Source organism: Paroedura picta, chromosome 8 (assembly GCF_049243985.1).
Source record: "Paroedura picta isolate Pp20150507F chromosome 8, Ppicta_v3.0, whole genome shotgun sequence".
Classification (NCBI taxonomy): domain Eukaryota; kingdom Metazoa; phylum Chordata; class Lepidosauria; order Squamata; family Gekkonidae; genus Paroedura; species Paroedura picta.
Genome location: NC_135376.1, coordinates 4,699,142 through 4,724,405, shown reverse-complemented (window position 1 = coordinate 4,724,405; position 25,264 = coordinate 4,699,142). Strand labels below are relative to the sequence as shown.

Genomic DNA, 25,264 nt, shown 5'->3' with positions numbered 1-25,264 from the left:
CCATGTTATTTCTTATCTATTGCATTTTAGAATTGTGTTCAGTATCATTAGTATAATTATGGTTTATGTATCAATGCGTTTATTATGAAAGATGCAATAGGCTGCTTAACATTCTAAAATTTAAAAAGTGTTACAAAAGCATCTCACACCCTACAATGAAAGTACCCATGCTCACATGTCGAATGTCGAAAGCTCCTGCAGGGCCCGCAGCTCAGATAAGGAAACCTAGAGTTGCTTCAAGGGTATGCCAAAAGAGGGACACTGCCCATTTTGACAAACCTTACAAACCTTAACAGACATCAGACTGGTGGAAATACAGTAGAGAGCCAGCTTGGTTGTAGTGGTTAGGAGTGCGGACTTCTAATCTGGCGAGCTGGGTTTGATTCCCCGCTCCCCCACATGCAGCCACCTTGGGTTCACCACAGCACTGGTAAAGCTGTTCTGAACAAGCAGGTATATCAGGGCTCTCTCAGCCTCCCCCACCTCACAGGGTGTCTGTTCATTTCAGTTTCAATTTTATTTCCGTTTCAATTACAATTTACACAATAGAAATCTAAAACATACACTGTAATCATGTCCCCAAAATTGTTTGGGTATTTCTTGGGAAAATTGTTTGTGTTTTTCTTGTTTCCAGTGGCTTCAAAACTTCTATAATTTTTCATTTCTGTTCTCTAGTAATATTTTGCCAGTATACTACTCCCAAAATAAACAAAGCTGTTGAGGAATACATCTTGCCAGGTGATTATTTATTTATTGTTTAGACTTGTTGCCTACCACTGCCAAACTGGCTCGTGGCGGGTTACAACTGTCCTTATTAAAAGCCCCATTAAAATAATTCCAGACATCCATCCATGTACAATAAAAAGACTCCTAAAAACCTTTTAAAAGCCATGGCAACACACTAACACCCCCAGAAATCTAGTACAGGATTGGGAAGAGGGAGCATAGATAACATAGCGAATGCTTACGCTCTTAGTACCGAGGGGGGGGGCATCAGATCTTCCTCGCCATGCCGGCTTCAACCTTAGACCTGACGGAAGAGCTCCATTTTGCAGGCCCTGCAGAATGTCGAAAGCTCCTGCAGGGCCCGCAGCTCAGATAAGGAAACCTAGAGTTGCTTCAAGGGTATGCCAAAAGAGGGACACTTTGCCCATTTTGACATTCCTAGACTTTAAAAACTTCAGGACTTCCAACATCATAAAGAGATCACTTTTTCTCCATACCATCTAACAGAATAAACAGTGCCGGATCAACTGATGTTATCCCTTGAAGAGTCTCCCATTTAATCTTTGAAAGACACGAAGATCCAATAACCAACTATGACTAATCATGAACATGACTAATCACGTTTCATTGAATGAGCATCAAACGGAGAGGAACAAAGCCGCTACTCTAAATACATCTGAGGCTTATGATCCATTGTTGCGGGGAATAGCACAGATCTTGTAAGGATGGGGAGGGGTCACCATTCGTACTACGGGTTCTTCATTGATTTTCTTCGCTCCTTCTGGTGGCTGGAAGGTGAATGACCTCAGCAACCTGGTGAAGAAGATGAAGAGTTCGATCCTTGCCAGCTGCTCCCCCAGACACACACGGGCACCTTCAAAGGGAATACAGAAAAGCAGCAAATGACTTGTACCTACTCAATATGTACTCATATGTTTCCCTGACCAACAGCTAGCTTAGACTTGGAGAAGGTCGTGGATTATAAAACCTCTCTCCAAGAGGCCCAACAGCAATTCCCAGTAGTACAACTCTTTCCATAGGGCTGTTCTTTCCATGGGGGTTGTCAGATGCCTGAATGAGGAAACATCTAAAGAAATTTGGAGAAACCTGAGGAGGAGCGTTAGTGGAGGGGAGATGCCTTGCTAGGAATTGATTTAGATCAGAGTCTGAAATGGATGGATGACTACAGCCCCAAATTAAGTATTTGGAATCCTGACAGCTGCGTGAGGTTTAGAATTTGTACTCTGTAAACAGGCAGGGTGTGGGCCATTTTCAGGCCATACAAAGAAAGGAGGAAGAATATGGGGTCATGGGGATCTAGCACAGAAGAAGACTCATTGCAGTGAAACACTGGTAATGGCATACTGCCTAAGCAGGGAGCTGCACAGAAATCATCACTCCATGATAAAGCAGAGGTCACACATTCTGCACTGGTCATGTCTGGTTTTGCAATCTGAGGTCAAGTAACCAAGGAAGATTTCTGCTGACAACATGGCTGCTTTTCAGCTGAACTGTGGTGGAAAGTGGTGTCAAGTGAAAGCCACTTACAGTGACCTCATAAGGCAAGAGACAAGCAGAGGTGGTGTCCCATTGCCTGCTTCCATGTAGCAACCGTGCACTTCCTTGGTGGTCTCCCATCCAGGTACCCACCAGGGCTGATCCTACTTAGCTTCTGAGATCTGATGAGATTGGACTACCCAGGCCGACTTAGGTTCAGGGTTCCATCTAAACAAGCATTACTAATACATTTGGCCTGACTCTGTATAATACCTCTATGTTGTTACAGAAAAGTTATTCTTTCATATACTTCATTTATCCCCCTCCCTTCTCCCCAATGTGGACCTTTTAGTGGCTTATACTTTTCTCCTCTCCTCTAGTTCATCCTTGCAGCAGCCCGTCGAGATCTGGTTAAGCTGAGAGTATGTAGCTGACCCAAAGTCACCCAGAAAGCTTCCAGGGAAGAGTGGGCAAAGAAAGGTTTCTTAGACTTGTAGATATAAGATCTTATGGTTCCTCCACAAAAAAAATACAATATTGATAGGGAGGTCTCATATTTTATGAAAAACTCTTAACTAATCAACTCTTATCTAATTAACTTTTCTGCAAAACTCAGCACGCTAAATAGGGAAAATATGTATAAGACTATCAGTCATAAACTACTCTACATTTACCTGCTCCAAAGGGAAGGAATGCTTCACTCTCCACAAAATGTCCATCCTTGTCCAAAAAATGATTTGGGTTAAACTCCTGAGGGCTTTCCCATTTCTTAGGATCAAGAAGAGCAGATCGGAAATCTGCAATAACAGTGGTCCCCTGAAAAGAAAAAAACTGTTTTAGATTAGGGGTTCCCAAAGGGGGAGGTACACTCCCTGGGGGTGGAGGAAGGAAGGATCATGGGAATTGTAGTCCATGGACTACAGCAAACGCTGGCAGAGGCTCATGGGAATTGTAGTTCATGAACATCTGGAGGACCACCAGTTGACTACCCCTGCTCTAGAGCACCAAGAGCGGGCATGCTGCTATTTACTTTTAGCCCTTAAAAGTTAACAACTTTTAATGAACCGGGGATATCGCAAAACCAAACAAAACTTTATTTTCCTTTCTCTTATCCATCCCTAAAGAGGATCTTCGGTGTGTGATTGAAGGTAAATTACAGCAGCCATTTTGTATCTGACTAAACCTCCCACAGAAGATACTTTCTGGCTGCACCCATCACACTGTGTCAGAATTGCAAATGTGCCCACAGGCTCAAAAGGTTTGGGGATGCCCGCTTTAGAGGAATGCCTAGGAACATAGGATGAAATTGACAGATGTTTTCATACAGAGGTGTGCTTTTAGGAATACGGATGAGGGAAAAGTAAAGAAGTACTAAATGAGCGCATAAAACCTAACTCTGCTGCTCTGACTGTAATACTGTATATTACATTGTCTTCACTTCCCCCCGATATCTACTTTGGTGAACCCTGGTGATCAGACATGTGTTGTATTTTCTGTGCTGAGAACTTGGTTCTCAGGTATACAACAGCCCAATTCGGATGGGGACTAGAGATCTAAAATTTCCAGAAATTCTGAAGTCACAGGGAGTAAAACATCAATTTGGGGGAATATTGAAATACATGTAATACAGTCCTTTTTAAACCTAAGCTAATTTTGTGCGGAATATGGTTGGGAAGCATAATCATGTACATGTCCACCCAAGGCCCCCTTCCCCTTCCTACCCCTCCATGCCACCATTGGCCATTGGGGAGAAACAATGTTAGTGGTTGAGGCCGGCGCAGCAAGAAAGATCTGATGCCCACCCCCCACCCCCGGTGCTAAGAGGGTAAGTGATCTAGCATTTGTCATCTATTCTCCCTCTTCCCACTCCTCTATGTAGACATTTGGGGGGGGGGAATAGGGGAGTTCCATACCGCCATGTCTTTTTAGGAGTCTGATTTTACTGTCTTTTTATGTCTGGAATTTTAATGTGGTTTTATAGGGTTTTATATGGACAAATTGTACCTCACCATGAGCCGGTTTTGGAAGTGGCGGGTAATAAGTCTAATTAATTATTATTTATTATTATTTATTATTTATTTGATTTGTATGACCGCCGCTCTCGGAAACCGGCTCGCGGCGGTTCACAACATTTTAATACAATACAATATATTAACCATTAAAATTCCCCATTAAAACCCCATTAAAACAATGACTAAGTCACAATGATGGCGATTAAAACTATTCCCGTACAGGCCCACTGGATGAGCAAAAGGGAACGGAGGATAATTGGGCATAGGATGGAACACTCTGGGGAACCAGGTCAGTTTAGTACTGGCCTCCCCCCTCCGGGGAGAGGGGTCCGATCTTAGCCCCGGGCCATCACCCGGCCTTAGACAAACGCCTGGCGGAAGAGCTCCGTTTTGCAGGCTCTGCGGAACTCAGAGAGCTCTGACAGGGCCCGCAGCTCTTCAGGGAGCTCATTCCACCAGGTAGGGGCCAGGACCGAAAAGGCCCTGGCCCTTGTCGAGGCCAGGCGTGCCTCCCGGGGTCCTGGGATCATCAGCAGATTCTTACCCGCAGAGCGAAGTGCCCTGCGGGGGGCATAAGGAGATAGGCGGTCCCTCAAGTATGCAGGACCCAAGCCGCGTATAGTCTTAAAGGTTAGTACCAAAACCTTGAACCTGATCCGGAAACAAACTGGCAACCAGTGCAGCTGCTTCAGCAGAGGCTGAACATGGGACCTCCAAGATGATTTAGTGAGGACCCGTGCAGCTGCATTCTGTACCAGCTGTAACTTCCGGGTTAGAGACAAGGGTAGGCCCGCGTAGAGCGAGTTACAGAAGTCTAATCTAGAAGTAACCGTTGCATGGATCACAGTGGCCAGGTGTTCCGGGGGCAGGTAGGGCGCTAGTAGCCGAGCTTGGCGTAGATGGAGAAACGCCGTCCGGGCTACCTTAGTGACCTGGGCCTCCATGGAAAGTGAGGCATCCAGAATCACTCCCAAATTCCTGGCTTGGGGCACAGATGACAATTGTACCCCGTCCAGGCAGGGAAGACGCGCTTCCTGTTCCTGCTCCCTTCGGCCTAGCCAAAGGACCTCCGTCTTGGAGGGGTTGAGTCTTGGAGGGGTTGAGTTAATTAATTAAACAGGTCCACATGACCATATAGCATCATATCATCCAATAAATGTTTAACAATTTTTTAAAAACCTATAAACAATTAATTAACTTCCACCCATTCAGGAAACCCTTCCAGGGCTGTCAAGAAACCCCAGGGTTTACACAAAACCCTGGCTGAGAAAGCATGCTTTAGTACAAGTAAAATGGGGGGGGGGACCTGTAAGCTGATGTGCCCTATGCTATCTTGGACCTTGTGCCTTAATTTTTGCTAATTGATTAGAGAGGGTGAAGTTTTAAAATAAAAGTTCAATTTTTCCTTGAGGCATTAGTGCGGTTTCTACCCTACCTCTTTCCAGTCTCTCCCTCCTACAAAGTAGTGCTATAAACTGCTTTTCACCCAGTCTGTGGTTTCTGTGACAACCAGTCTGTTTCTTTCTTTCTTTCTTTCTTTCTTTCTTTCTTTCTTTCTTTCTTTCTTTCTTTCTTTCTTTCTTTCTTTCTTTCTTTCTTTTTGTAAGAGAACAATTTATGTGTTTGTTTAGGAAACTTCTATGCTAACTTTTCAGAGGCCTCCTGAGAGTGGCTTACAATTAAAAACTACACTGGAAGACTCTGACACTTTGTGAACGAGAAAAGCTGGACTCTGGTCAGCCCAAAGTTGTATTAAGCAAGAACTAGTTGCTTAACTGAATTCAGAGCTATTAGATGTTGCAAGTTTCTGTTCTCATTTACTAGGGTTGCCAGGTTAGAGGTGGCTGGTCTCCTCAAAATGGATGAGCCCAATTACTACTGAGAGTTTCCGAGCTATCCCCGGGGAACTACTACAGGAGGACTATGTTATCTTTATGGCCTTTAGCTCTGTTCCCACGGCCTTATGCTTGTTTTCAAAAAAAGCTAAACCATTTTTTGTGTTAATAGTGCATTGAGCAGGTATGTTAGCATGCCATTGGTTGTAAAATTTATTGCGAACGTAACAAAAATTTACTGTTTCCTTTGTGCCTATACATTGCTTTCACTTTGTGCATTTTGCCCATTGTATTTCCTTTTGCTTTATTAATCTAGGGAAGGCTTTAATGGATCTTTGCATACAACCAAGGTTGGTGCAGTGATAATGCTTCCAGGGAGGTCTATAAAGAGGGTAAGGAATGCTGTGAATCCCAGAAGTGGACAGATGCCTCAGGGACATTTCAATGAATAATGGAGCCTGTGTTGCAAATTTAATAGAAACTCTTGCCTAGCTAGATGATTTAATTATATTCTCTGCTACTGAGCATAGACAAGCTAGTAAGGTTGACACAGATAATGCCATTTTAAGAAGCATGGGTTGATCTTACAAGCTAACTTCTAACTTTAAGTTGAGCTGGTTTCAGCTACTATGTAAAAAGCTACTGTTGATGTCTGACAGGATGTCTAAAAATATAGCTAAATAAGCAGAACTGTTGATGTAAGGCAAGCTTTCTCAACCATGATTTCTTGAAACCCTGGGGTTTCTTCATGGCCCTGGAAGAGTTTCTTGGATGGGTGGGAGTTAATTTTTATGTATATTTTAAATCTGTTAAAATTTTATGAGGTTAATATGAACATAAATGGTAATGTCAACCTGCCCTGCCCTCCCAAAACAGCCAACAATGGCCCGGGAAGGGGAGAGGTCTCAGGTGGGCATGAACATAGTTATGCTTCTCAACCATATGCTGCACAATTGCATCACTTTTGGGGTTTCTCAAAGCCTGAAGAATGTTTCAGAGGTTTCTCAATGGTAAAACCATAAATATGTCATATAAGGGCAAGATATATTTATACATAGCGCTTCACAACATGTGCTTATACAGATACGAGAACATATGTATGCAGTAATTGAAAGACATCTGTGCATGTCTAAAAGTTGTTTATCACTTCTCAGGTCCTTGTCACCGAGTTCCCATTTATTACAATAAAGCTTTGTCTAATTCTGGAGTCTCCCTGTTGTGTCCTTTATAGGGCATTGGCAAACCAGATGAAGACACCCATTTGGGTAACACTAAGAAAGAATGTGAGGAATGTCTTCTAAAAGTATCATCATGAGCTTGGGTTGGCAGCTTCTTAATATTAGCTGTCCCAAATATCAGTAAAGGACTTCAGTCACTTCATATCTGCATCACAGAAGGTGGAGCCAGTCACAAAATAAGTGCCATGGCTTGACTTCAGCAACACAGTGAAGATCCTTGTGCTACGGTGGCAGCTTTATTTATTTCATTTACATTTATATACCACTGCTCCCAGCAAGCTGGCTCGCGGGAATTCACAATAAAGTGTCATATAAAACCAACAATCTAAAACAACCCATTAAAATAATTAATACCCCGAAGATGCCATTAAGATGGCTATAATACAATATAAAACCCTTTCCCCAATGAACTGTGGTTTCCAGCATGGTCAAACAATGCCCAAAATGAAAAATTCTTGTGGTTTACTAGTTTTATTATAGGAATCAAAATCTGATTGTAACAGAATGTAACAGCCCAAAGGGGCACCTTTATAACAGAATGAGATTGTAGTCCATTTCAGTGATGATGTATTATCTGCTTTTACGGCTTTTACGGCTAATATTGTCATCTAGCATCGGTATTCCTTATAGCAGTGGTCCGCACCCTTTTTCAGGTTCGCGGTGGTTGGGGACCACCGCCTTATAGTATACCTTGCTTTAGACAGTTTATTGTTGTCAGTGTTCTGTAGCTCGGTCACTCCTAGTCCTGTTGCAGTGTTTGCTGGTTATTCTATGCTGCCTCAGTGAGAAAAACAAATGATAAATCAGTAAATCAATAAGACTTTTATGTTACCTTTGGAATGAAAAAATCAAAAATGGTCACATCCTTTGAACATTGTCTGGGGAGTCCAAACAATGAGATATATCGATAACGTTGGATCTCACAAATCACAGCATTGGTGTAGGGCAATTCCTTCCGATCTTGGTAGGAAAATGATTGAGAGGAACCAAAAACGTCTTCTATCTCCTTCTGGACTTTTTCTAAGGGAAATAAAACCAAAGCTTTATTTGGGTCACTCTGTTAAGGAGATTGTGAGAGACTTTGGACATCTCCACATTCTCATTTTCCTTGCTTGCATGTTCTGTTTGTTTGTTTGTTTTTGTGGGGGGGGGGCTCTGTTCCACACGAGTCTTGTTCCCTCTTGATTCAATGTTATATCAGTTTATTTATCACATCTCTTCCTGCAGATTTAGAATGCAGGTTCTGAGGCCAAACATAAGCCAGTGTAATAAGCGAATTGACCACAACATAAAGCAGGATATGATTTTAAAATGTCTTCAGTTTAACATCATAAAAACAGAGTGAGTAAAAGAACTAGCATCCCGGATATAATCCAGTTTCACAAATCTTCCTCAGCTCATTCATCAGTTACTGAGAAGAACAAAATGAATGCAATCCAACAATGTCGGCAATGAAATTCGAAAACCAATTTTAAAAACAGGCTGGTCATTGGCAAGCAACATCAAAGTAAAGGCTATATAACCATTCATTAGATGCAGGTGAGTCAACCCATGTTCAAATTAAACATGCAATTATTTTTCTCTTGGTATGTGAGTACATTTTATTTCAAAACTCTCACATGGAAACTTTGAGTGGGATTAGTCATTGTTTACTTCTTCAGCAGTGGTCCACAAAAGCTCCTCCCTGGCCACAAACCTTGTTAATCTTTAAGGAGCTAGCTCTTTAAGGAGTCGTACTGTTAACTACTGCTACAGAAAGACTAACTCCCATCTGGCTTGATCTTGGTCTATCTTCAGATAACTGTAATACCTGGGGATAGCCAGCTGCCACCTGGATGTTGGCACCATTACACAAGAGTTTCTTACTTTGAATATCTGGATGATTTGCCATGAGGAGCAATGCCCAGGTTAGCGTGTCTGTCGTTGTTTCTGTGCCTGCGGCAAATAGTTCTATAATGGACTGCATCAGGTTCTCTTCGTTGTAGGTAGAACTGGGGTCATTCTTGCTCTGTTAATGTCAGTTTAAAAAAAGCAAGACAGTTTACAATGAATGTTGAGCCTGTCAAAGCGCAGTTTGGTCAACTGAGACTGAAAATTCTCCAAACAATAGAGGGCCAAGGTAGATAAGCGCTATGAACTCTCAGAATTCTCTCGGCCCCACCTACACCCCAAGGTGACTGTTATGGGGAGAGCCAGAGTGGTGTAGTCATTAAGAGTGGCAGACTCAGATCTGGAGATCCATGACACTGGATCTGAGGAAGTGTGCGTACACATGAGATCTCCTACCTTGGATAAAACTTTGTGGGTCTTAAAGGTGCCATGGAACTCAAAATTTGTTCTGCTGCTTCAGATCATCATGGTAACCCACTTGTATCTATGGCCAGGTATAAATTAGCATAGCTACTTGATGGAGTGTGCTTGCATAAATACTCTTGAGAAAATGCATACATTTGCTTTAAAATTTACTTACCCTGGAACTGAATAAATGCAAGTGAAAGGATAAAGTGATGTGCTCGTTGCATTTCTTCTCTAACAATCCATACACTGTAGCTTGATGGTATGATCACCCACCAGGCTCAACAGTTGAACATATAGCAATAGAAACATGGCCTTTCCTGCATTCTTATATGCCTTGCTTGCAGATTCCTGATTCTTTTTGATGTGGAACATCTTCTGGCACACCTCCTCGAAGGGATAAGAATATGGATGTAGTCCCATCCAAGGGGGCATGCCAGAAGAGTCCAAGGCAGTCGAGGAGGCTGAGGCAGCACCCCATCACACTCCTGCCAGAGGGCCAGCATAGTGGCTGTGCTACCCCCAGCCAATGCCTGCTGAGCCACCCCAGAGGCCAAGTTTCATGTAGATCAGCCTTTCACAACACAGCACAAGGCTGAAACAGTAGCTGAACTGCCTCCGAGGCCAAAGCAGCAGCTGCCCCACCCCCAGGGGCACAGCCAGCGCCTGAGCCACCAACGGGGTCAGAGGCAGTGACAGAGGCAAAGAAGGTAAATGGGGAGGGGGAGGAATTGTGTGTGTGTTTGCTTGGGAGGGAGGGGGGAGGTTGGGAAACCAACAGGTAAGAGGGAAATGAGAGGGGGAAGGGAGTCTCTGTATGTGCATGTTTATGTGTGTTTGCAGGGAAGGGAGGGGCCCTGAGGAATTGGCTCCAGAGCAGGTATGTTCCACATAAACTCTGAGTCAGACTGTCAGTAGATTTGGGGAGGGGATTTCCATTCCATGGACATCTATCTATTTGATAGCATGCAGGCTTGTCCTTCGGGCAGGTTTTTATTCCAGACATAAACAGGTGTAATATTGAATCACCACTAGAGGGAGGCAAACCCTGAATCAATCACTAAAGCAGCCTCTTTCAACCTTGTGACCATAGAGAAGCCCCTGATATAACTTTCCAGGCTTTGAGGAGCCCCAGAAGTGATGTCAGCTGGCCATGCCCCTCTGCCACACACCCCAAAACTGACTTGTCACCAGAAGGCTAGACACGGTCAGGGCCCAGTGTACCTAAGGGATCACCTCCCCGCCTATGCCCCCAAAAGAGCTCTGCGCTCCACTGCCACCAACCAGCTAAGGATCCCTGGCCCTAAAGAAGTCCGCCTGGTCTCGACCAGGGCCAGAGCATTCTCTGTCCTGGCCCCCACCTGGTGGAACGAGCTCCCGGAGGAGATCAGGGCCCTGACGGAGCTTAAACAGTTCCGCAGGGCCTGCAAAAAGGAGCTCTTCCGCCAGGCATTTGGCTGAGACCAGATGCAATCAACAGCGACCGAAGGGCCCCGCCCCCCCCTCAGAATTCCACCAATAAGCCCTGGACCTGTTTGTACTGTTACATTGTTGTATTGTTATATGTACTGTTACATTGTTATCTGGTTACAACTATTAGTTATTATTATAAGGTTATTCACATGTTTTTATAGACCGTTTTATGTATTGTTCCTTGTTCTATGTAAACAGTCCTGAGCCTCCGGGGAGGGTGGTATATAAGTATGATAAATAAATAAGTAAGTAAGTAAGTATCATTTCCCCATGGGCTATCTGGCAGGCTAAAGGAGGACTGGGGGAGGGAAAAGACAGGAGGTGGTTTAAGATAGGAGTAGGCATGCAATCTCTGGCTCCTCCCAGGAGCAGAAACTGTGAGAGAACTCACTCATGCTCAGGAAGGGGGAGGGGGAACTATGGAAGTGGCTGGTTCCCTAGCTCAGTTGTCCTCCTCCCTGGCTGCTGCCTCGGGGGCTGCCCTGCCACTCTGCTGCTGGCTCACTTTTGGTGCTTCTGGCGGCTGCCATGGCTCCCCCTCTGCATGGCACTACGCAGCTACTGCTGGCAATGCCCCCCAGTGGGTGGCGGGAAGTCAGGGTGCCCTGGGCAATCAAGTGGAGCAGGAGCTCAGGTAGCGGCAATGTCCCTTGGCAAAAACTACCCTCCCCCCCCCCCCCCGCGGGCCTCAGTAAAATTGTCAAGCATTGACCGGTCCCTGGTGATAAAAAGGTTGGGGACCACTGCTCTAGCACATAGCTAAGTCCCTTAAGGCAGGAAGTGAAAGACCGTAGTACCCCTCCAAATCTCTCATGGACCCCTGGTTGGGAATCCCTACTTTGGAGGGAGGAATGAATATGTCAGTAATCTGCCCAGAGTAATAAATAGAATATAAATCCAAGAAAAATAAATCTCATGAAAATAAAAGATGTATGCAGCAGATTCTTTCCCTCCAGAAGAAATGGGAACTTAAAAGTGAGGAAAATTAAAACCCAGAACAATACACAATGTGAAACAAGGAATGTACTGAGCCCACTAATTAGAAGAAAAAGAAGAAGAGTTGATTATTATATGCCACTTTTCTGTACTTGAAGGAGGCTCAAAGCGACTTCCACTCACCTGCCCTTTCCTCTCCCCACAACAGACACCCTGTGAGGTGGGTGAGGCTGAGAGAGCCCTGAGAGAACTGCTTGGTCAGAAATTTTATCAGTGCCGTGGAAAGCCCAAGGTCACCCAGCTGGCTGCATGTGGGGGAGCGCAGAATCGAACCCGGCATGCCAGATTAGAAGTCCGCACTCCTAACCACTACACCAAACTGGCTATTAGCCCGTCCTTAACATTCCACCCTGCACATTCAGTATACTTCAGGAGTGTGATTCTCAACCACATCTTAAGCTACCTTTTAGAAATAGATAGTATTACATTTTTAGAAACTCAGGACAGTCTACATGGTTTCACCTCATTTTTCCTTGGAGCTGTCATGCGAGGTTGGCTAAGCTCAGAGAGAGTTAATGCCCCAAGATCATCTGTGAGAGCACAAAGTCACTCAAAGACATACCTTGTCTATCTGAAGCAGATAGTAATCGATGTAATCCCGTGGCTCGTGTAGCATCTGGTGCATCTTTCGCTTTTGTATCTCCTTCCTTGCGAAGGAAGCTGTAAACTCACGGGCGGCAATCGCCTCCTGGTGAAGTCCTGGGAGATGTTTCATGATCTGGGGGAAGTGGTCGTACAGCTAGAGGCAAGAAAAGAAGGAACTGTCCTATAAGTGCCACAAGGAAGCTCTGCAACAGATTCCGTACATCAAACTCACTGGCAGTCCTCAAGCAAAGGTTGGATGCACACTTTTCTTGGGTGCTTTAGGATGCTTTGGGCTGATCCTGTGTTGAGCAGGGGGTTGGTTCCCAAACTTATCTGGCCTACCGCCCCCTTTCCAGAAAAAATATTACTCAGCGCCCCCTGGAAATTAATTTTTTTAAATCTTCTCTTCTTTCTTTTATGCTTTCACCGCCCCCTTACAGTTATTCATCACCCCCAAATGCACCTGTGGCGCATCACCACCCCCCTGGATCGCTGCAGCTCCCACCAGGGGGCGGTAGCGCCAACTTTGGGAATCACTGGACTAGATGGCCTGTATGGCCCCTTCCAACTCTATGATTCTATGATTCTAAGTCCTTTGTTTCCCACTTCACAACATCTCAGTTTTTTGTTTGGGATGCATTGGAGGATGAACTGTGGAGAATGAACTGTGTAAATATACATACTAGTTTGTTGAGCCCTATCATTTTTCTGTTCAGCGTATCACCCCCTCCTAGCAGCTTCTCTCTTCCCATAGTGAAAAAATTACGCACATAAAAAATTACACACATACCCCCAATCACTCTCCTCAACCAAAGGTTGATTCTCCTTATCTGGCTCAAGGAAGCTGATCTACTTTTAGAGGGTCATTATGAGCAGTGGCAAGAGAAGTTCTTGAGGTTGGTGATGTCACTACCAGTCTTCTCTTCAGCCACTTGCTATTCCTAGTGCTGATGGCTCTCCTGGCCAATGGTAGACCATGGGGAAAATACCCCTGCCTTGGACTTGGTCAGTACATCATGCATGACAGCTGGAAGCTGGCATATCTCTCCTCCTCAACACATGTGTTTGGGTCTTCTACAAAGCCTACATTTTGTATACATGTGTTCTGGTCTTCTACAAAGTCTATTGTTTCCTATGTTTTGAGTAATTACAGCAGCCTTTCTCAACTTTTTTTACCATTGAGAAATGCCTGAAACAGTTTTTCAGGTTTCGAGAAACCCCGGAAGTGATCAGATCATGCAAAATAGGTGGGAAGCACAGCCCTTCCATGCCCCTCCCCTTCCTTCCTCCAGGCCCATTGTTGGCCATTGGGGGGAGCAGTTTGACATGACCATATATGATCATATCACCTGATAAATGTTTAACACATTTTAAAAATATGTAAACAATGAATTAATTCCTACACATTCAGAAAGGCTGATCTACATGAAACTCCTGGCAGAACTTGTTCAGTGAATTATCATCCTGTAAAACTGGAGTGAGACGTCATCATAATTTAAACTAGCTTCAAAGCCCATTCCTAAGAACGGGCCTTGAAAGGGTCCACTCCCCTGGCCCCCGGCCAGGCAGCTTAAGGTGGATTTGGGCCGCAGCTCACAGCTGGGGCTGGGCAGCTCATTAGCAGGGCCAGGACAGAGCTCCTTAGCAGGCAGTCAGCAGGCCGGGAGGCCCTCGTCAGCAAGCCCTCCACCATGATATAATATATTACTATTATATATATTTAAATATCAGAATATTCTGGTATCTTCTAAGCATCTTCCACCGACCTCCTGTCTTTCCCCTCCCCCAGTCCTCCTTGAGCCTGCCAGATAGCACATGGGGAAATGATCCACCCACCCCATACTCTTCTTAAATGTTAGTGTTGTGTTAAGCAGTATATTGTACGGGCGAATGTTTATAAGTACTTTGGGAGATGAGACATGTCTGTTGCAGGAGGAGGGAAAAAAGCCTACTTACAAAATGGAAGATGGTTGCTGTAGTCTGCATAAAAACAGATATGGCATCTCTCAACTTGAGGAAGTCTTCATCTTCAATAGAAAACCGATGACCAAAGGTCAGAGCACAGATCACATGGGTGACAGAATTAGTGAGGGGCAATACAGGATCAAGTGGCTGTCCTAAAAAAATAAATTAAATAGTGCTCCTATTAATATTAATTCTGCCTTTCTGGTTAATACTATGAGCAGGATAACATAATGGAGCTATCCGCTGAGATACGAGGTTACTAGACTCTTTTTTTTTAATTTGAAAACAAATTTTAAAATAACAATGTGTGTTTCAAAACACGTTTCAATTTGGATTTTAAAAAGTAAACATTTAAGTCCTGCCAAGAAATGCTGCCACAGTTAACCACAAAAACCATTGCCTAAGGAAAAGGGTGAGGCACACGTTGAAATTCCTGGGTAATTTCCATGCTCCTTTTAGCTTTGTTGAGATGTTGTCTCGGTTAAAAAGCGGTCTATTCAGAGAGCAGATTGTTCTTTTTGATGTAGTGGTTAGGAGTGCAGACTTCTAATCTGGCAAGCTGGGTTCGATTCTGCACTCCCCCACATGCAACCAGCTAGTTGACCTTGGGCTCCCCACAGCACTGATAAAGCTCTTCTGACCGAGCAGGAATATCAGGGCTCTCTCAGCCTCACCCTCCCCTCTGTTGTGGGGAGAGGAAAGGGAAGGCGACTGTAAGCCACTCTGAGACTCCTTCGGATAGAGAAAAGTGGCATATAAGAACCAACTCTTCTTCTTCTTCAGTAATATCAGGGCTCTCTCAGCCTCCCCTCCCTCACTGGATGTCTGTTGTGGGGAGAGGAAAGGGAAGGCGAATGTAAGCTTGCTAAAATGCCATGCTGAACATAGGAGAAATTGGGACAGGAATTATAACCACTGCCGCTTGTATGATTACAATGTATGATGTAATTTGGGGATTTATGGGGGATTTTATTGTGTTTTAATTGTTTTATGTTGTAAACCACTGTGATACCTAAATGGGAAACGGCAGTCTATAAATCAAATAAATAAATAAGCTGCTTGGAGCCTCCTTCAGGCAGAGAGAAGCGGCATATAAGAACCAACTCTTCTTCTTCTTCTTCTACAAAAACAAAAACAAAAACCAGTACATCTGAGGGTTCCTTCAACCCAGGTTTTGTGCCCAGTGCATTGTGGGCGGACAGTTTTTCAGACATCTGAATCAAGCCTGAAATGACTTAGGTGTCCCTGATTCAGATGGATTAATGTCATGGGATGTTTGATCTGGCACAGACAAGTCTGAAAGATACTCACATCAGAGAACCGGCTTGGTGTAGTGATTAGGAGTGCGGACTTCTAATCTGGCAAGTCGGGTTTGATTCCCTGCTCCCCCACATGCAGCCAGCTGGGTGACGTTGGGCTCACCCCAGCACTGATAAAGCTGTTCTGACCGAGCAGGAATCTCAGGGCTCTCTCAGCCTCACCCACCTCACAGGGTGTCTGTTGTGGGGAGAGGAAAGGGAAGGCGACTATAAGCCGCTTTGAGACTCCTTCTGGTAGAGAAAAGCAGCATATAAGAACCAACTCTTCTTCTTCTTCAGTAATATCAGGGCGCTCTCAGCCTCACTCACTTCACAGGGTGTCTTTTGTGGTGAGAGGCAAGGGAAGGTGACTGTAAAATGCTTTGAGACTCCTTCGGGTAGAGAAAAGCGGCATAGAAGAACCAACTCTTCTTCTTCTTGATTTGGGTATTTTTCATCTTCTCCAAGTCCAGTCACTCATCCCTCCTTACGGTCCGTTGTTTCTTCCACTTTCTGATGCCATTAGGAAGACAGCGGAAATGACAGTCCTGTGGTCCTCAGCAGGAAATTTCACGGTCATGAAGAAACTGTCCAACCTTACCTTCTTTGAAAGTGAAGGTTCTCTCTGGGCCATGAAATAATCTAGCCAGAGAGGGTTTTTAAAGAATGAGAAAGCAAGTCCTTTGGAATGAGAAATGCATGAGTTAAAGGAGAAAAGAGAATCCACAGACAGAGTTCTGCAGACAGGAGCAAATTATGGAGTAGATCTGAAAACTGTGTGGCAGCCAGCCAAGGGAGATGTGGAGATGGTTTGCCATTGGCTGCCTCCACATCACGACACCAAATGTTCTTTGGAGGAACTCCATCCCAATCCTTGAAGGTCTGCCTTCAAAGTGCTAGCCCTGATTGGCCGTGCTTCTCTTTTGAGATCTAACTGGATTGGCATTGCCAGATATTGGAAGCTAAGCAAAGCTGATGCTGGCTTGTATTTGGAGGGGAGACCTCCAGGGATTTGGATAGAGTCCCTCCCTTCAAGGAATTCTAGTTCTCATGACATGGAGGCAGGCAAGGGCCAAAGTCCCTTGCTAAGATGCCAGTCCAGATCTCCTGGTTACACTCCAGATACTATAGGAAATAGGAATAGGAATAGTGGAGACCTGGCTTTTTATACCGCCTGCCCCCCTTTCAGGACTCAAAGCAGTCCCAGAGTGGCCTTTTCTTTCCTCTCATCACAATAGACACCCTGTGAGGTAACTGGGGCTGAGAGAGCCCGAAGAGAACTGCTCTGTGAGAATAAATCTAGGAGAACCATGACTAGCCCAAGGTCTGCATGCGGATGAGTGGGGAATCAAACACAATTCTCCAGTTTAGAGTTCAACACACTTAATCACTACACCACACAACACCTACCTTTTAAATCCACAAAGGTCTGAACAAGCTGATGGGCCTCCTCTTCTGTTTGGTGCTCCATGCCTTTCTTCCCCAGTCCCAGCTTCCGCATGGTAACTAGCCCAAACCTCCTCCCATCTGGCTCCATGTGGAGGAGTAGGGAATTAAACCCAGTTCTCCAGATTAGAGTCTGCCGTTCTTAACCACTATACCACTCTGGCTCTAATACATACCTTTTACATCTGCAAAGGTCTGAACAAGCTGGTAGGCCTCCTCTTCTATTTGGTGCTCTATGCCTTTCTTCCCCAGGCCCAGCTTCCGCATGGTAACTAGCCCAAATTTCCTCTGTTGCTTCCAGGTGTGGCCATTTGAAAAGGCAATCCCTGAAGACCGAAAGGAAAAATCATAACAACAATCCATGTAAAATATTTGGGGCAGGGCTGCTGACAAAGGGGGAACCGAGGAGACAAAACTAGGGATGGGCACAAGCCAGCTGCTGAACTAAAATTTGTTATTTATTTTGACCAGTTCATAGTTCCACAAACTGAAGTCTGTGAACTCGAGGTACCATGGTGAACTTGTTTTTTCTCAGTATTTTTGAGTTCCAGTCTATTGGAACTCAACAGATTTCAGGATTTCCAAAATATCTAATATCCTAATACTAGTAAAGTATTGGGAACTGGGATTTTTCAGAAATTCCTCTCCCCCCCCCCCCAGGACCAATGCACCTAAGAAGAAATTGAGGGAAGAAGAACAGTGGCAAAGCCCCCAAAATAAAAACCTGAGATATGTTCTCTCAGAGGTCATTTACAACAGTGGTCCCCAACCTTTTTATCACTGGGGACCACTCACCGGGGACCACTTGATGCCTTTTACTGAGGCCCGGTGGGGGGGGGGTAGTTTACTCCTCTATTCTCAACTTCTGCCTTAGCGCTCTCTGATCGCTATGGTAATGTTTAAACATCCCTTCAAAATAAGATACAGACACGCCACAACAATGAAGTGTGTTGTAAAGGGCTGGGGGGAATGAAGTAAAGGGCCAGGGTGGGGGGGAGAAGGCGTCCTTCGGGGCCCACCTCCAATTAGTCGAAGGACCACATGTGGTCTGCGGCCCACAGGTTGGGGATCGCTAATTTACAGGAACTGCAAAAGAAAGTCTAGAAAGCAGCTGAGCTGTTGGGGAGACTACTCTCCAATAGGATAGCTGATTTGGGCTCTCATGTGCATCCCCATTAAACAGGACTGCTGAAGAGATCTTGAAGCTGATCCAATGAGAAGTCTCCCCCTTCACTCAGCTGTTTGAAGCTGTCTTGTGCAACCCCTTTAAAAACAGCTTTAAAGAGACTGCAAAACTCTGGAGTTTCTCAGAGCCTAAATAATGTTTCAGGGGGTTCTCAACAGTTAAATAGTTCAGAACGGCTGGTCTAATGATACAGCACCTGTGCAGAACTAATATTAGTTCCAGCAGTCAATGAAATAATATCTGAAGCTTGCCAACCTTTCCTTTTGGGTTCACAGATTGGGGTTTATTTTTGTTTTGTGTTACAAGCCTCTAGAATTTCTTTAAGGGGGAAAAACAATGAACATTTTTACTTCTCAAGAACCTACCGGTTTTCTTTGAAATTATCTCAAAGAAAGGTGTCTGCGGTCGCTCATCAAAACATGCTGAATGGTTGATAGTAGCTTCTTTCACGACTTCGAACCCAGACAGCACCACCACAGGCATATTCCCTATCCATATAGTGTAGACGTTTCCATAGTCCTTGGCCAGCTGTAAAAGAGAGCAGTGTAACCCTCAAGCAAATGAGATGATTCCAAATGATGTCTTAGCCTTAACTCACAGGATTTCCCTTTATTTTCATTTTGTCTGAGCAGCCCCTTTATTTAATACGCCATGGGGAAGATATTGTTTTAATCGCTTGCCATTTGGGCTCAAATCCTCTAGTGAAGTATTTCAACAGAAAAATCCAGAAGTTTTTGGCCGTATAAAAGGAGTATTCATGATAGCTGATGATATGATTATAGCAGCAAAAATTTCTGAAGAGCATGATCAGATTTTGGTTCAAGTAATGGAAACAGCAAGGGCTAAGAACATAAAATTTAATAAGGAAAAGATTCAATTTAAAGTGGATTCTGTTAAGTACATGGGGCATATAGTAACAGCCCAGGGTGTTAAGCCAGATGAAGAGAAAGTAAAGGCCATTAGAGAGATGCCACCTCCACAGGATAGAAAAGGTGTTCTCAGGTTTTTGGGGTCTGTACAATATTTGTCAAAATATATCCCAAAAGAGGCAGAGCTTACTGCCCCTCTAAGAAATCTGTTTTAAAAGGATGTCTTATTCCAGTGGATGCCTGAACATCAAGAGGATTTTGAAATGGTTAAGCAGCAATTGTGCCAGGCACCTCTGCTTCAATATTTTGATCTAAAAAGACCTGTGGTTGTTCAGGCAGATGCATCAAAAGATGGGTTGGGAGCCTGTTTACTTCAAGAGGACAAGCCAGTATCCTATGCATCTAGGGCTCTTACAGCATCAGAACAAAATTATGCTCAAATAGAGAAGGAGTTACTTGCTGTGCTATATGCTATGGGGAAGTTTCATCAATATGTATTTGGCAAGGTTGTTTTGGTCCAGACTGATCATAAGCCATTAGAAGCTATTTTTAAAAAACCAATCGGTAGTGCTCCTGCTCGGTTACAACGTATGCTCTTACAGCTTCAAAGATACCAACTTAATGTGGTGTATACTCCCGGGAAGCAGATGTATCTAGCTAATACCTTATCAAGAGCCACTGTGGGTGCTCCCGTAAGTGATGAGGAGCAGGTAGAAGGCAAAAGAGTGGCACATGAAATAAATAGTCTAGAAATGAGTCCAGAAGGTGTAACAGCTATGCAGGAAGCAATAAATCAAGATGGCCAACTCCAAGCATTAGTGACTGTTATAAAACAGGGATGGCCACAATACCGTAAAAGCGTTCCTCCATATGTGAAACCTTTTTGGCCAGTAAAGGATTCAATCCGTTATGAAGAGGGTATTCTCTATGTGGGTGAAAGGGTGGTCATTCCTGTGTCTCAAAGGCAGAATACACTTTCTCAGCTTCATGAGTCACATCAAGGAATCCAGAGAACCAAAGCTAGAGCAAGAGATTTAGTGTATTGGCCTTGCATGAATGATGACATTGAGGCATTTATTGGAAAGTGTTCGGTATGTGAACAGCTTGCACCAAGGAATCAATTATCCCACATGAGATTCCTAATTTGCCATGGGAGAAAGTAGGAGTAGATATATTCGAATATGACCTCTCTCCATTTCTTCTAGTGACTGACTACTATTCAAAATACCCAGAAGTAGTCTCACTACCAGATAAAACGGCAGGAACGGTGATTGCCAAACTCAAAGCAATATTCGCTCGGCATGGCATCCCCAAAAGAGTTGTAAGTGACAACATGCCATTTGCTAGTCTGGAGTTTCGGCAATTTGCTCGGGAGTGGGGTTTTGAGCAGTGTTTTAGCAGTCCAGGATGCCCACAGTCAAATGGGATGGTGGAAAGAGCAATACGTTCCATAAAACAACTCATTATAAAGACAGAAGAGGGGCAAATTGATGTATATTTGGCATAGCTTGAATATCGAAATAAACCTATCACAGGAATGGCATATTCTCCAGCTCAGATGCTGATGGGTAGAATGCTTAGAAGTAATCTGCCAGTAACCACTGAGCTGTTGTGCCCCAAAACACTGAGTGAGGTAAAAGTTGATCTTCAAAGGATACAGGAGAGACAAAAAATTTTTTATGATCGAACAGCAAGATCCCTTAAACCATTACAAGAAGGGGATCAATTATGTGTGGAAGCTAAAAAGGGGTGGTTTCCCGCCCTGGTAACAGAAAAATGTAATCAGCCACGCACGTATTGGGTAATGACCCCTGATGGACGTAAGTACCGGAGAAATAGACGTCAGTTGAGGTATTGTGGTTCTGGAAGTAATGATGTGGAGCAAGAACCGGAAGTAGCTATTGAAGGGCAGTCTAACCAGTATTGTAACACGGAGAATGGGAGTATGGAGGAAGTTAAACCGGATGGAAATGATTGTAGTATAATGGGTGAAACCCAGACTAGGCGAACTGAAGAAAGATCTCCCAGATATGTAACATCTTATGGTAGACCTGTTTTCATACCAGAAAGATATACACCATGAAAATTGTACAATTTTAAGGAAGATGTTTTTATAAAAGTGTTTTTGTTGTACAGTTCTATGGGAGCTTTGTTATCTGTGAAGGGAGATGTGATGTATGTTTCTTTAAGAGGTCCATTCTCTTAGCACACCTGTGATGCATTTAAGCAACCTTGTTTTTCTGGTGCGGGGTTCTCTCCTTTCGCTATCGCCTTTTTGTTGCTGCTCCAGCTTTCTTTTAATCATCGTGCAAATAAACGTACCTGTGTTCAACAAGACAATCTGGACGTTGGTTCTTGGGCCAGAAGAGACATTACAGAGATGATCAGGGCCACAGAGTCAGAGTCCCAATTAACAACAACTGCAAAAGACGTGAGCTTTTGCGTGCAAGCACTCTTCTGGAGTGAAGACTCTCCCTCCCTCCCTCTCTTACAGAATTAACATCTGACCTCTCTCTGAACAAGCGGGGAAAGTGGGGAAAGTTAAATAATAGAATGCCATCTTTTATTGTAATAATGGGGTATTTATGGGATTTTATGGGATTTTACTTTGATTTTATATTTTATTGTGAACCGCCATGAGACCTTTTGGCGAAGGGCGGTATATAAATCCAATTATAAATAAATAAAATAAATAAAATGAAATGTACCTGTCTATGATTAGGATGTGCAATTTGGTTCTGATAGTTTCTTGAAATAATTCTCAACATATAGTTTTATCTATTAGCAACAATACATCTCTAAAATCATGCAACCAGAAAACAGGAAAAAACTAGCTTGACTAGCTAACATAAATCAAGGTCTGTATTAGATGGCACAATCATACAGTCATGAAATCAAAGGCCACCATTCAAGTAATCTTTATGTTGCCATCCATTTGCATCAGAATCCAAGTTAGTCTCCCTTTTACAGCTCTTAGTCTAATGATGAGTTCAGGCAATCATGGCCAACCAATCAGGATGTGTTCTCGCTAGAACCTGCCAGAAGATCACCTTCACCTCTCCTGATTCTCTTCCTCCCATCATGTGGCCCACAGGTTGTCATGGTGAGCCAGTTCCCTCATTCCTTACTCTGACCTTGGAGATGATCAGGGCCACAGAGTCAGAGACCCAATTAAGAACAACTGCAAAATGAAATGTATCTGTCTATGATTAGGATGTGCAATTTGGTTCTGATAGTCCGAAAAATACCCAGAATAATTTGGTAATGCACACATTAACCCTTGGGAGGCATTAGTGTTGCTGTGCTTCACAGGGGTGTTGGACCATATCCTTCTATAATAATAACCACTTTCAATAATTTTGTTTAGCAAAGAAAACCAGATTCTAATCCATTAGAATTTAAACTTCATGTTGCAGGATCACTTTGATTATTGTCATATCCTCCTAATTCATCAGATTAATACATAAGAGTCGTATATGATTCATTTGCAATTATTATAAAATATGGAAGCCATAAAACGGAGCTCTTCTGCTGGGTCCTTGGTTGAGACCGGGGTGCGGGAGATCGCAAGGGCCCCTCCACAACCACAACCAAGAATTATCGGCAGCCCTGGGGATTGGGGTCCTGAGGCGCTGATGGAGGGGGGGAGATGGGCAGTAGAGGAGGGAGGTTGTTTTTCTCATCATTGGAGTAGATTGGGTTTTGGTTTTATGGTTTTTTATCTTTTTATGTATTAGGGTTTTATTCTTGCTGTAACCCACTGCGAGTCAATTCTGAGAGCAGCGGGTAAGAAATCTAAATAATAATTAATAATAATAGATCACAGTAATTATTTCTTTCCAGTTTTGTTTAAAGGGTTTCATTTGGAACATCAGTTCTTCCACTCCCCATGTTCCTAAGGCAATTGGCATGCACCCCTAGATGAATTATGCAAAACAACCATACGTTGGAAGGCAGAGATTACATGGGAGGAAACGGCAAGTACTTTAGATGTTATCTGTACACAACCTACCCATCCCTGTTTTCCGAAGGTGCCATTTCATAATTTCGGCATTGATCATGAAGACACTGAGGAGACAAGACCCACTGGAAAAGGACAATAATGCTAGGAAAAGTCGAAGGCAGTAGGAGAAGAGGAAGAGGAAACAAGAGATGACTTGACTCAATGATGGAAACCATGACCTTCCATTTGCAAAAACAGAGCAAGGCTGTTAAGGACCTTTGGGAGAGGTCCTTAAGTCATAGCATAATGCATTAAGTCACCATAACACAAGAGCTACTTGGCAAGGACATACCATACAGTGAAGGCGCTGAAGGAAGACTCTCACCAACTTTGGGGCATGTGCCCTGGGTGTAAACTGCACGCAGCTTTTATTCCAACCCCAGGTTGATTCAGTCCCTGCCCTCTACACAGAATGCGATTTCCGTTTGGATTTGGGGCGATTTAAATTTTCCTTCTGCAGCAAGAAGGATTGATCAGGAGTGACCCTACCTTTATTGTGCGATATCTTGGAGTGCTTTTAATGCTCAATATATTTTAAAATCCGGATTGGGAAACCAAGCTCCGTGATAGAGAACCTCTGATAGGCCACACCTGGTCATGTGACAAGCTTGCCTTAAAGGAGAAGCCCCTAATTTCTCTCAACTTCTGTCGGTCCTGGATTTTTCCTCCCTCCTCTGCCTTTTTCGATCCTCTCCCACCCACCCCCCTCCAAGAAAAGAAAGAGGCTCCCTGCTTGGCTCCCCTGCCCCCCCCTTCAAGAAAAGAAAGAAAGAGGCTTGGCTCCCCCCCACCTTCTGAACTACCCTAACCACGTGCAGAATACTTTCCTGTTTCAATGGGGAGGAGGGGGGGAAGAGGAAGATCCGAGTTCAAAGCGATCTGAATTCAACAGGATTGACAATGGAATAAACAAAGTAAGTGCAGACTCTGCCCAGGCCTCCTCTTGAAAGGGGGGGCCAAATTGCCTCGTTCTTTCTGAAATCGCTTGAACACTCCCACAGTCAGCTTGGTGCGAGTGCGGAACTCCAAGATGTGTCTGCCAAAGATGACCGCCGTAAGGACTTCTGTGTCAGATATGCTTTTACCGCAGGAGGAACAGAACTCAAAGTGTCCTTCCTCGATCGCTCAAGAAATGGATAGAATTTAAAAAGACGTACCTTCATGAAAGAATCCAGAGAGAAGTCTATCAATATCCGCCATGCGCTTCCAATGACAGGAAGCCAAAGAGGCCCCGGAGGATACTTCTTGCGTGACCAGAGTTGTTTCAGAAAGTGCAGAAGCATAAAACCCAGTGCTCCTGCTATCAAAGTTTCTGATGTCCACATGGCCCTGTCTCTCCCCCTTTGAAGCTTTCCGGGATAATCAAAATGGTGGCTCTCTAGTGGTTCTTGTTTTCTTCAGAGATATTGCAGCTTCTCTTGTTCTTTTCTTTCTGCCAACACCCTGCGAAATGTTTTGGTTATAAACGGTGATGTGGAAACTACTTATGCCATTCCTATGTCATCTCGTAATATAGCCCTCTAGGGATGGATTATGGTATCACATGCAGCTAAAAAGGTAAAGGTAAAGGTATCCCCTGTGCAAGCACCAGGTCATGCCTGACCCTTGGGGTGACGCCCTCTAGCGTTTTCATGGCAGACTCAATACTGGGTGGTTTGCCAGTGCCTTCCCCAGTCATTACCGTTTACCCCCCAGCAAACAAGCTGGGTACTCATTTCACCGACCTCGGAAGGATGGAAGGCTGAGTCAACTTTGAGCCAGCTGCTGGGATCGAACTCCCAGCCTCATGGGCAAAGCTATGCAGCTATTGACACATTAATTCCCAATCATGTTTCTCCCT

General features: G+C 44.1%; 1 protein-coding gene across 1 annotated transcript; it reads right to left on the bottom strand.

The window, feature by feature from the left end:
* Positions 1–1,123: 1,123 nt before the first annotated feature.
* LOC143842863 (cytochrome P450 2J4-like) lies at positions 1,124–24,749 on the bottom strand. Its single transcript, XM_077348142.1, has 9 exons — positions 24,582–24,749; positions 18,918–19,080; positions 17,543–17,692; positions 14,614–14,774; positions 12,635–12,811; positions 9,175–9,316; positions 8,141–8,328; positions 2,898–3,039; positions 1,124–1,600 (listed from the first exon to the last, which is right to left on the bottom strand). Exons 1-9 carry the CDS (start codon positions 24,747–24,749, stop codon positions 1,410–1,412), a joined length of 1,482 nt encoding a protein of 493 aa, XP_077204257.1. The 3' UTR covers positions 1,124–1,409.
* Between the last annotated feature and the right edge of the window lie 515 nt (positions 24,750–25,264).

Coding starts and splice junctions, on each gene's coding strand:
- LOC143842863 (XM_077348142.1), bottom strand. CDS start 24,749: ATGTGGACATCAGAAACTTTGATAGCAGGAGCACTGGGTTTTATGCTT. Junction 9,317..12,634: donor ATCTGCTTCAGATAGACAAG/GTATGTCTTTGA, acceptor TGACATTAACAG/AGCAAGAATGACCCCAGTTC. Junction 1,601..2,897: donor ATTCCTTCCCTTTGGAGCAG/GTAAATGTAGAG, acceptor TTCCCTTTGAAG/GTGCCCGTGTGTGTCTGGGG.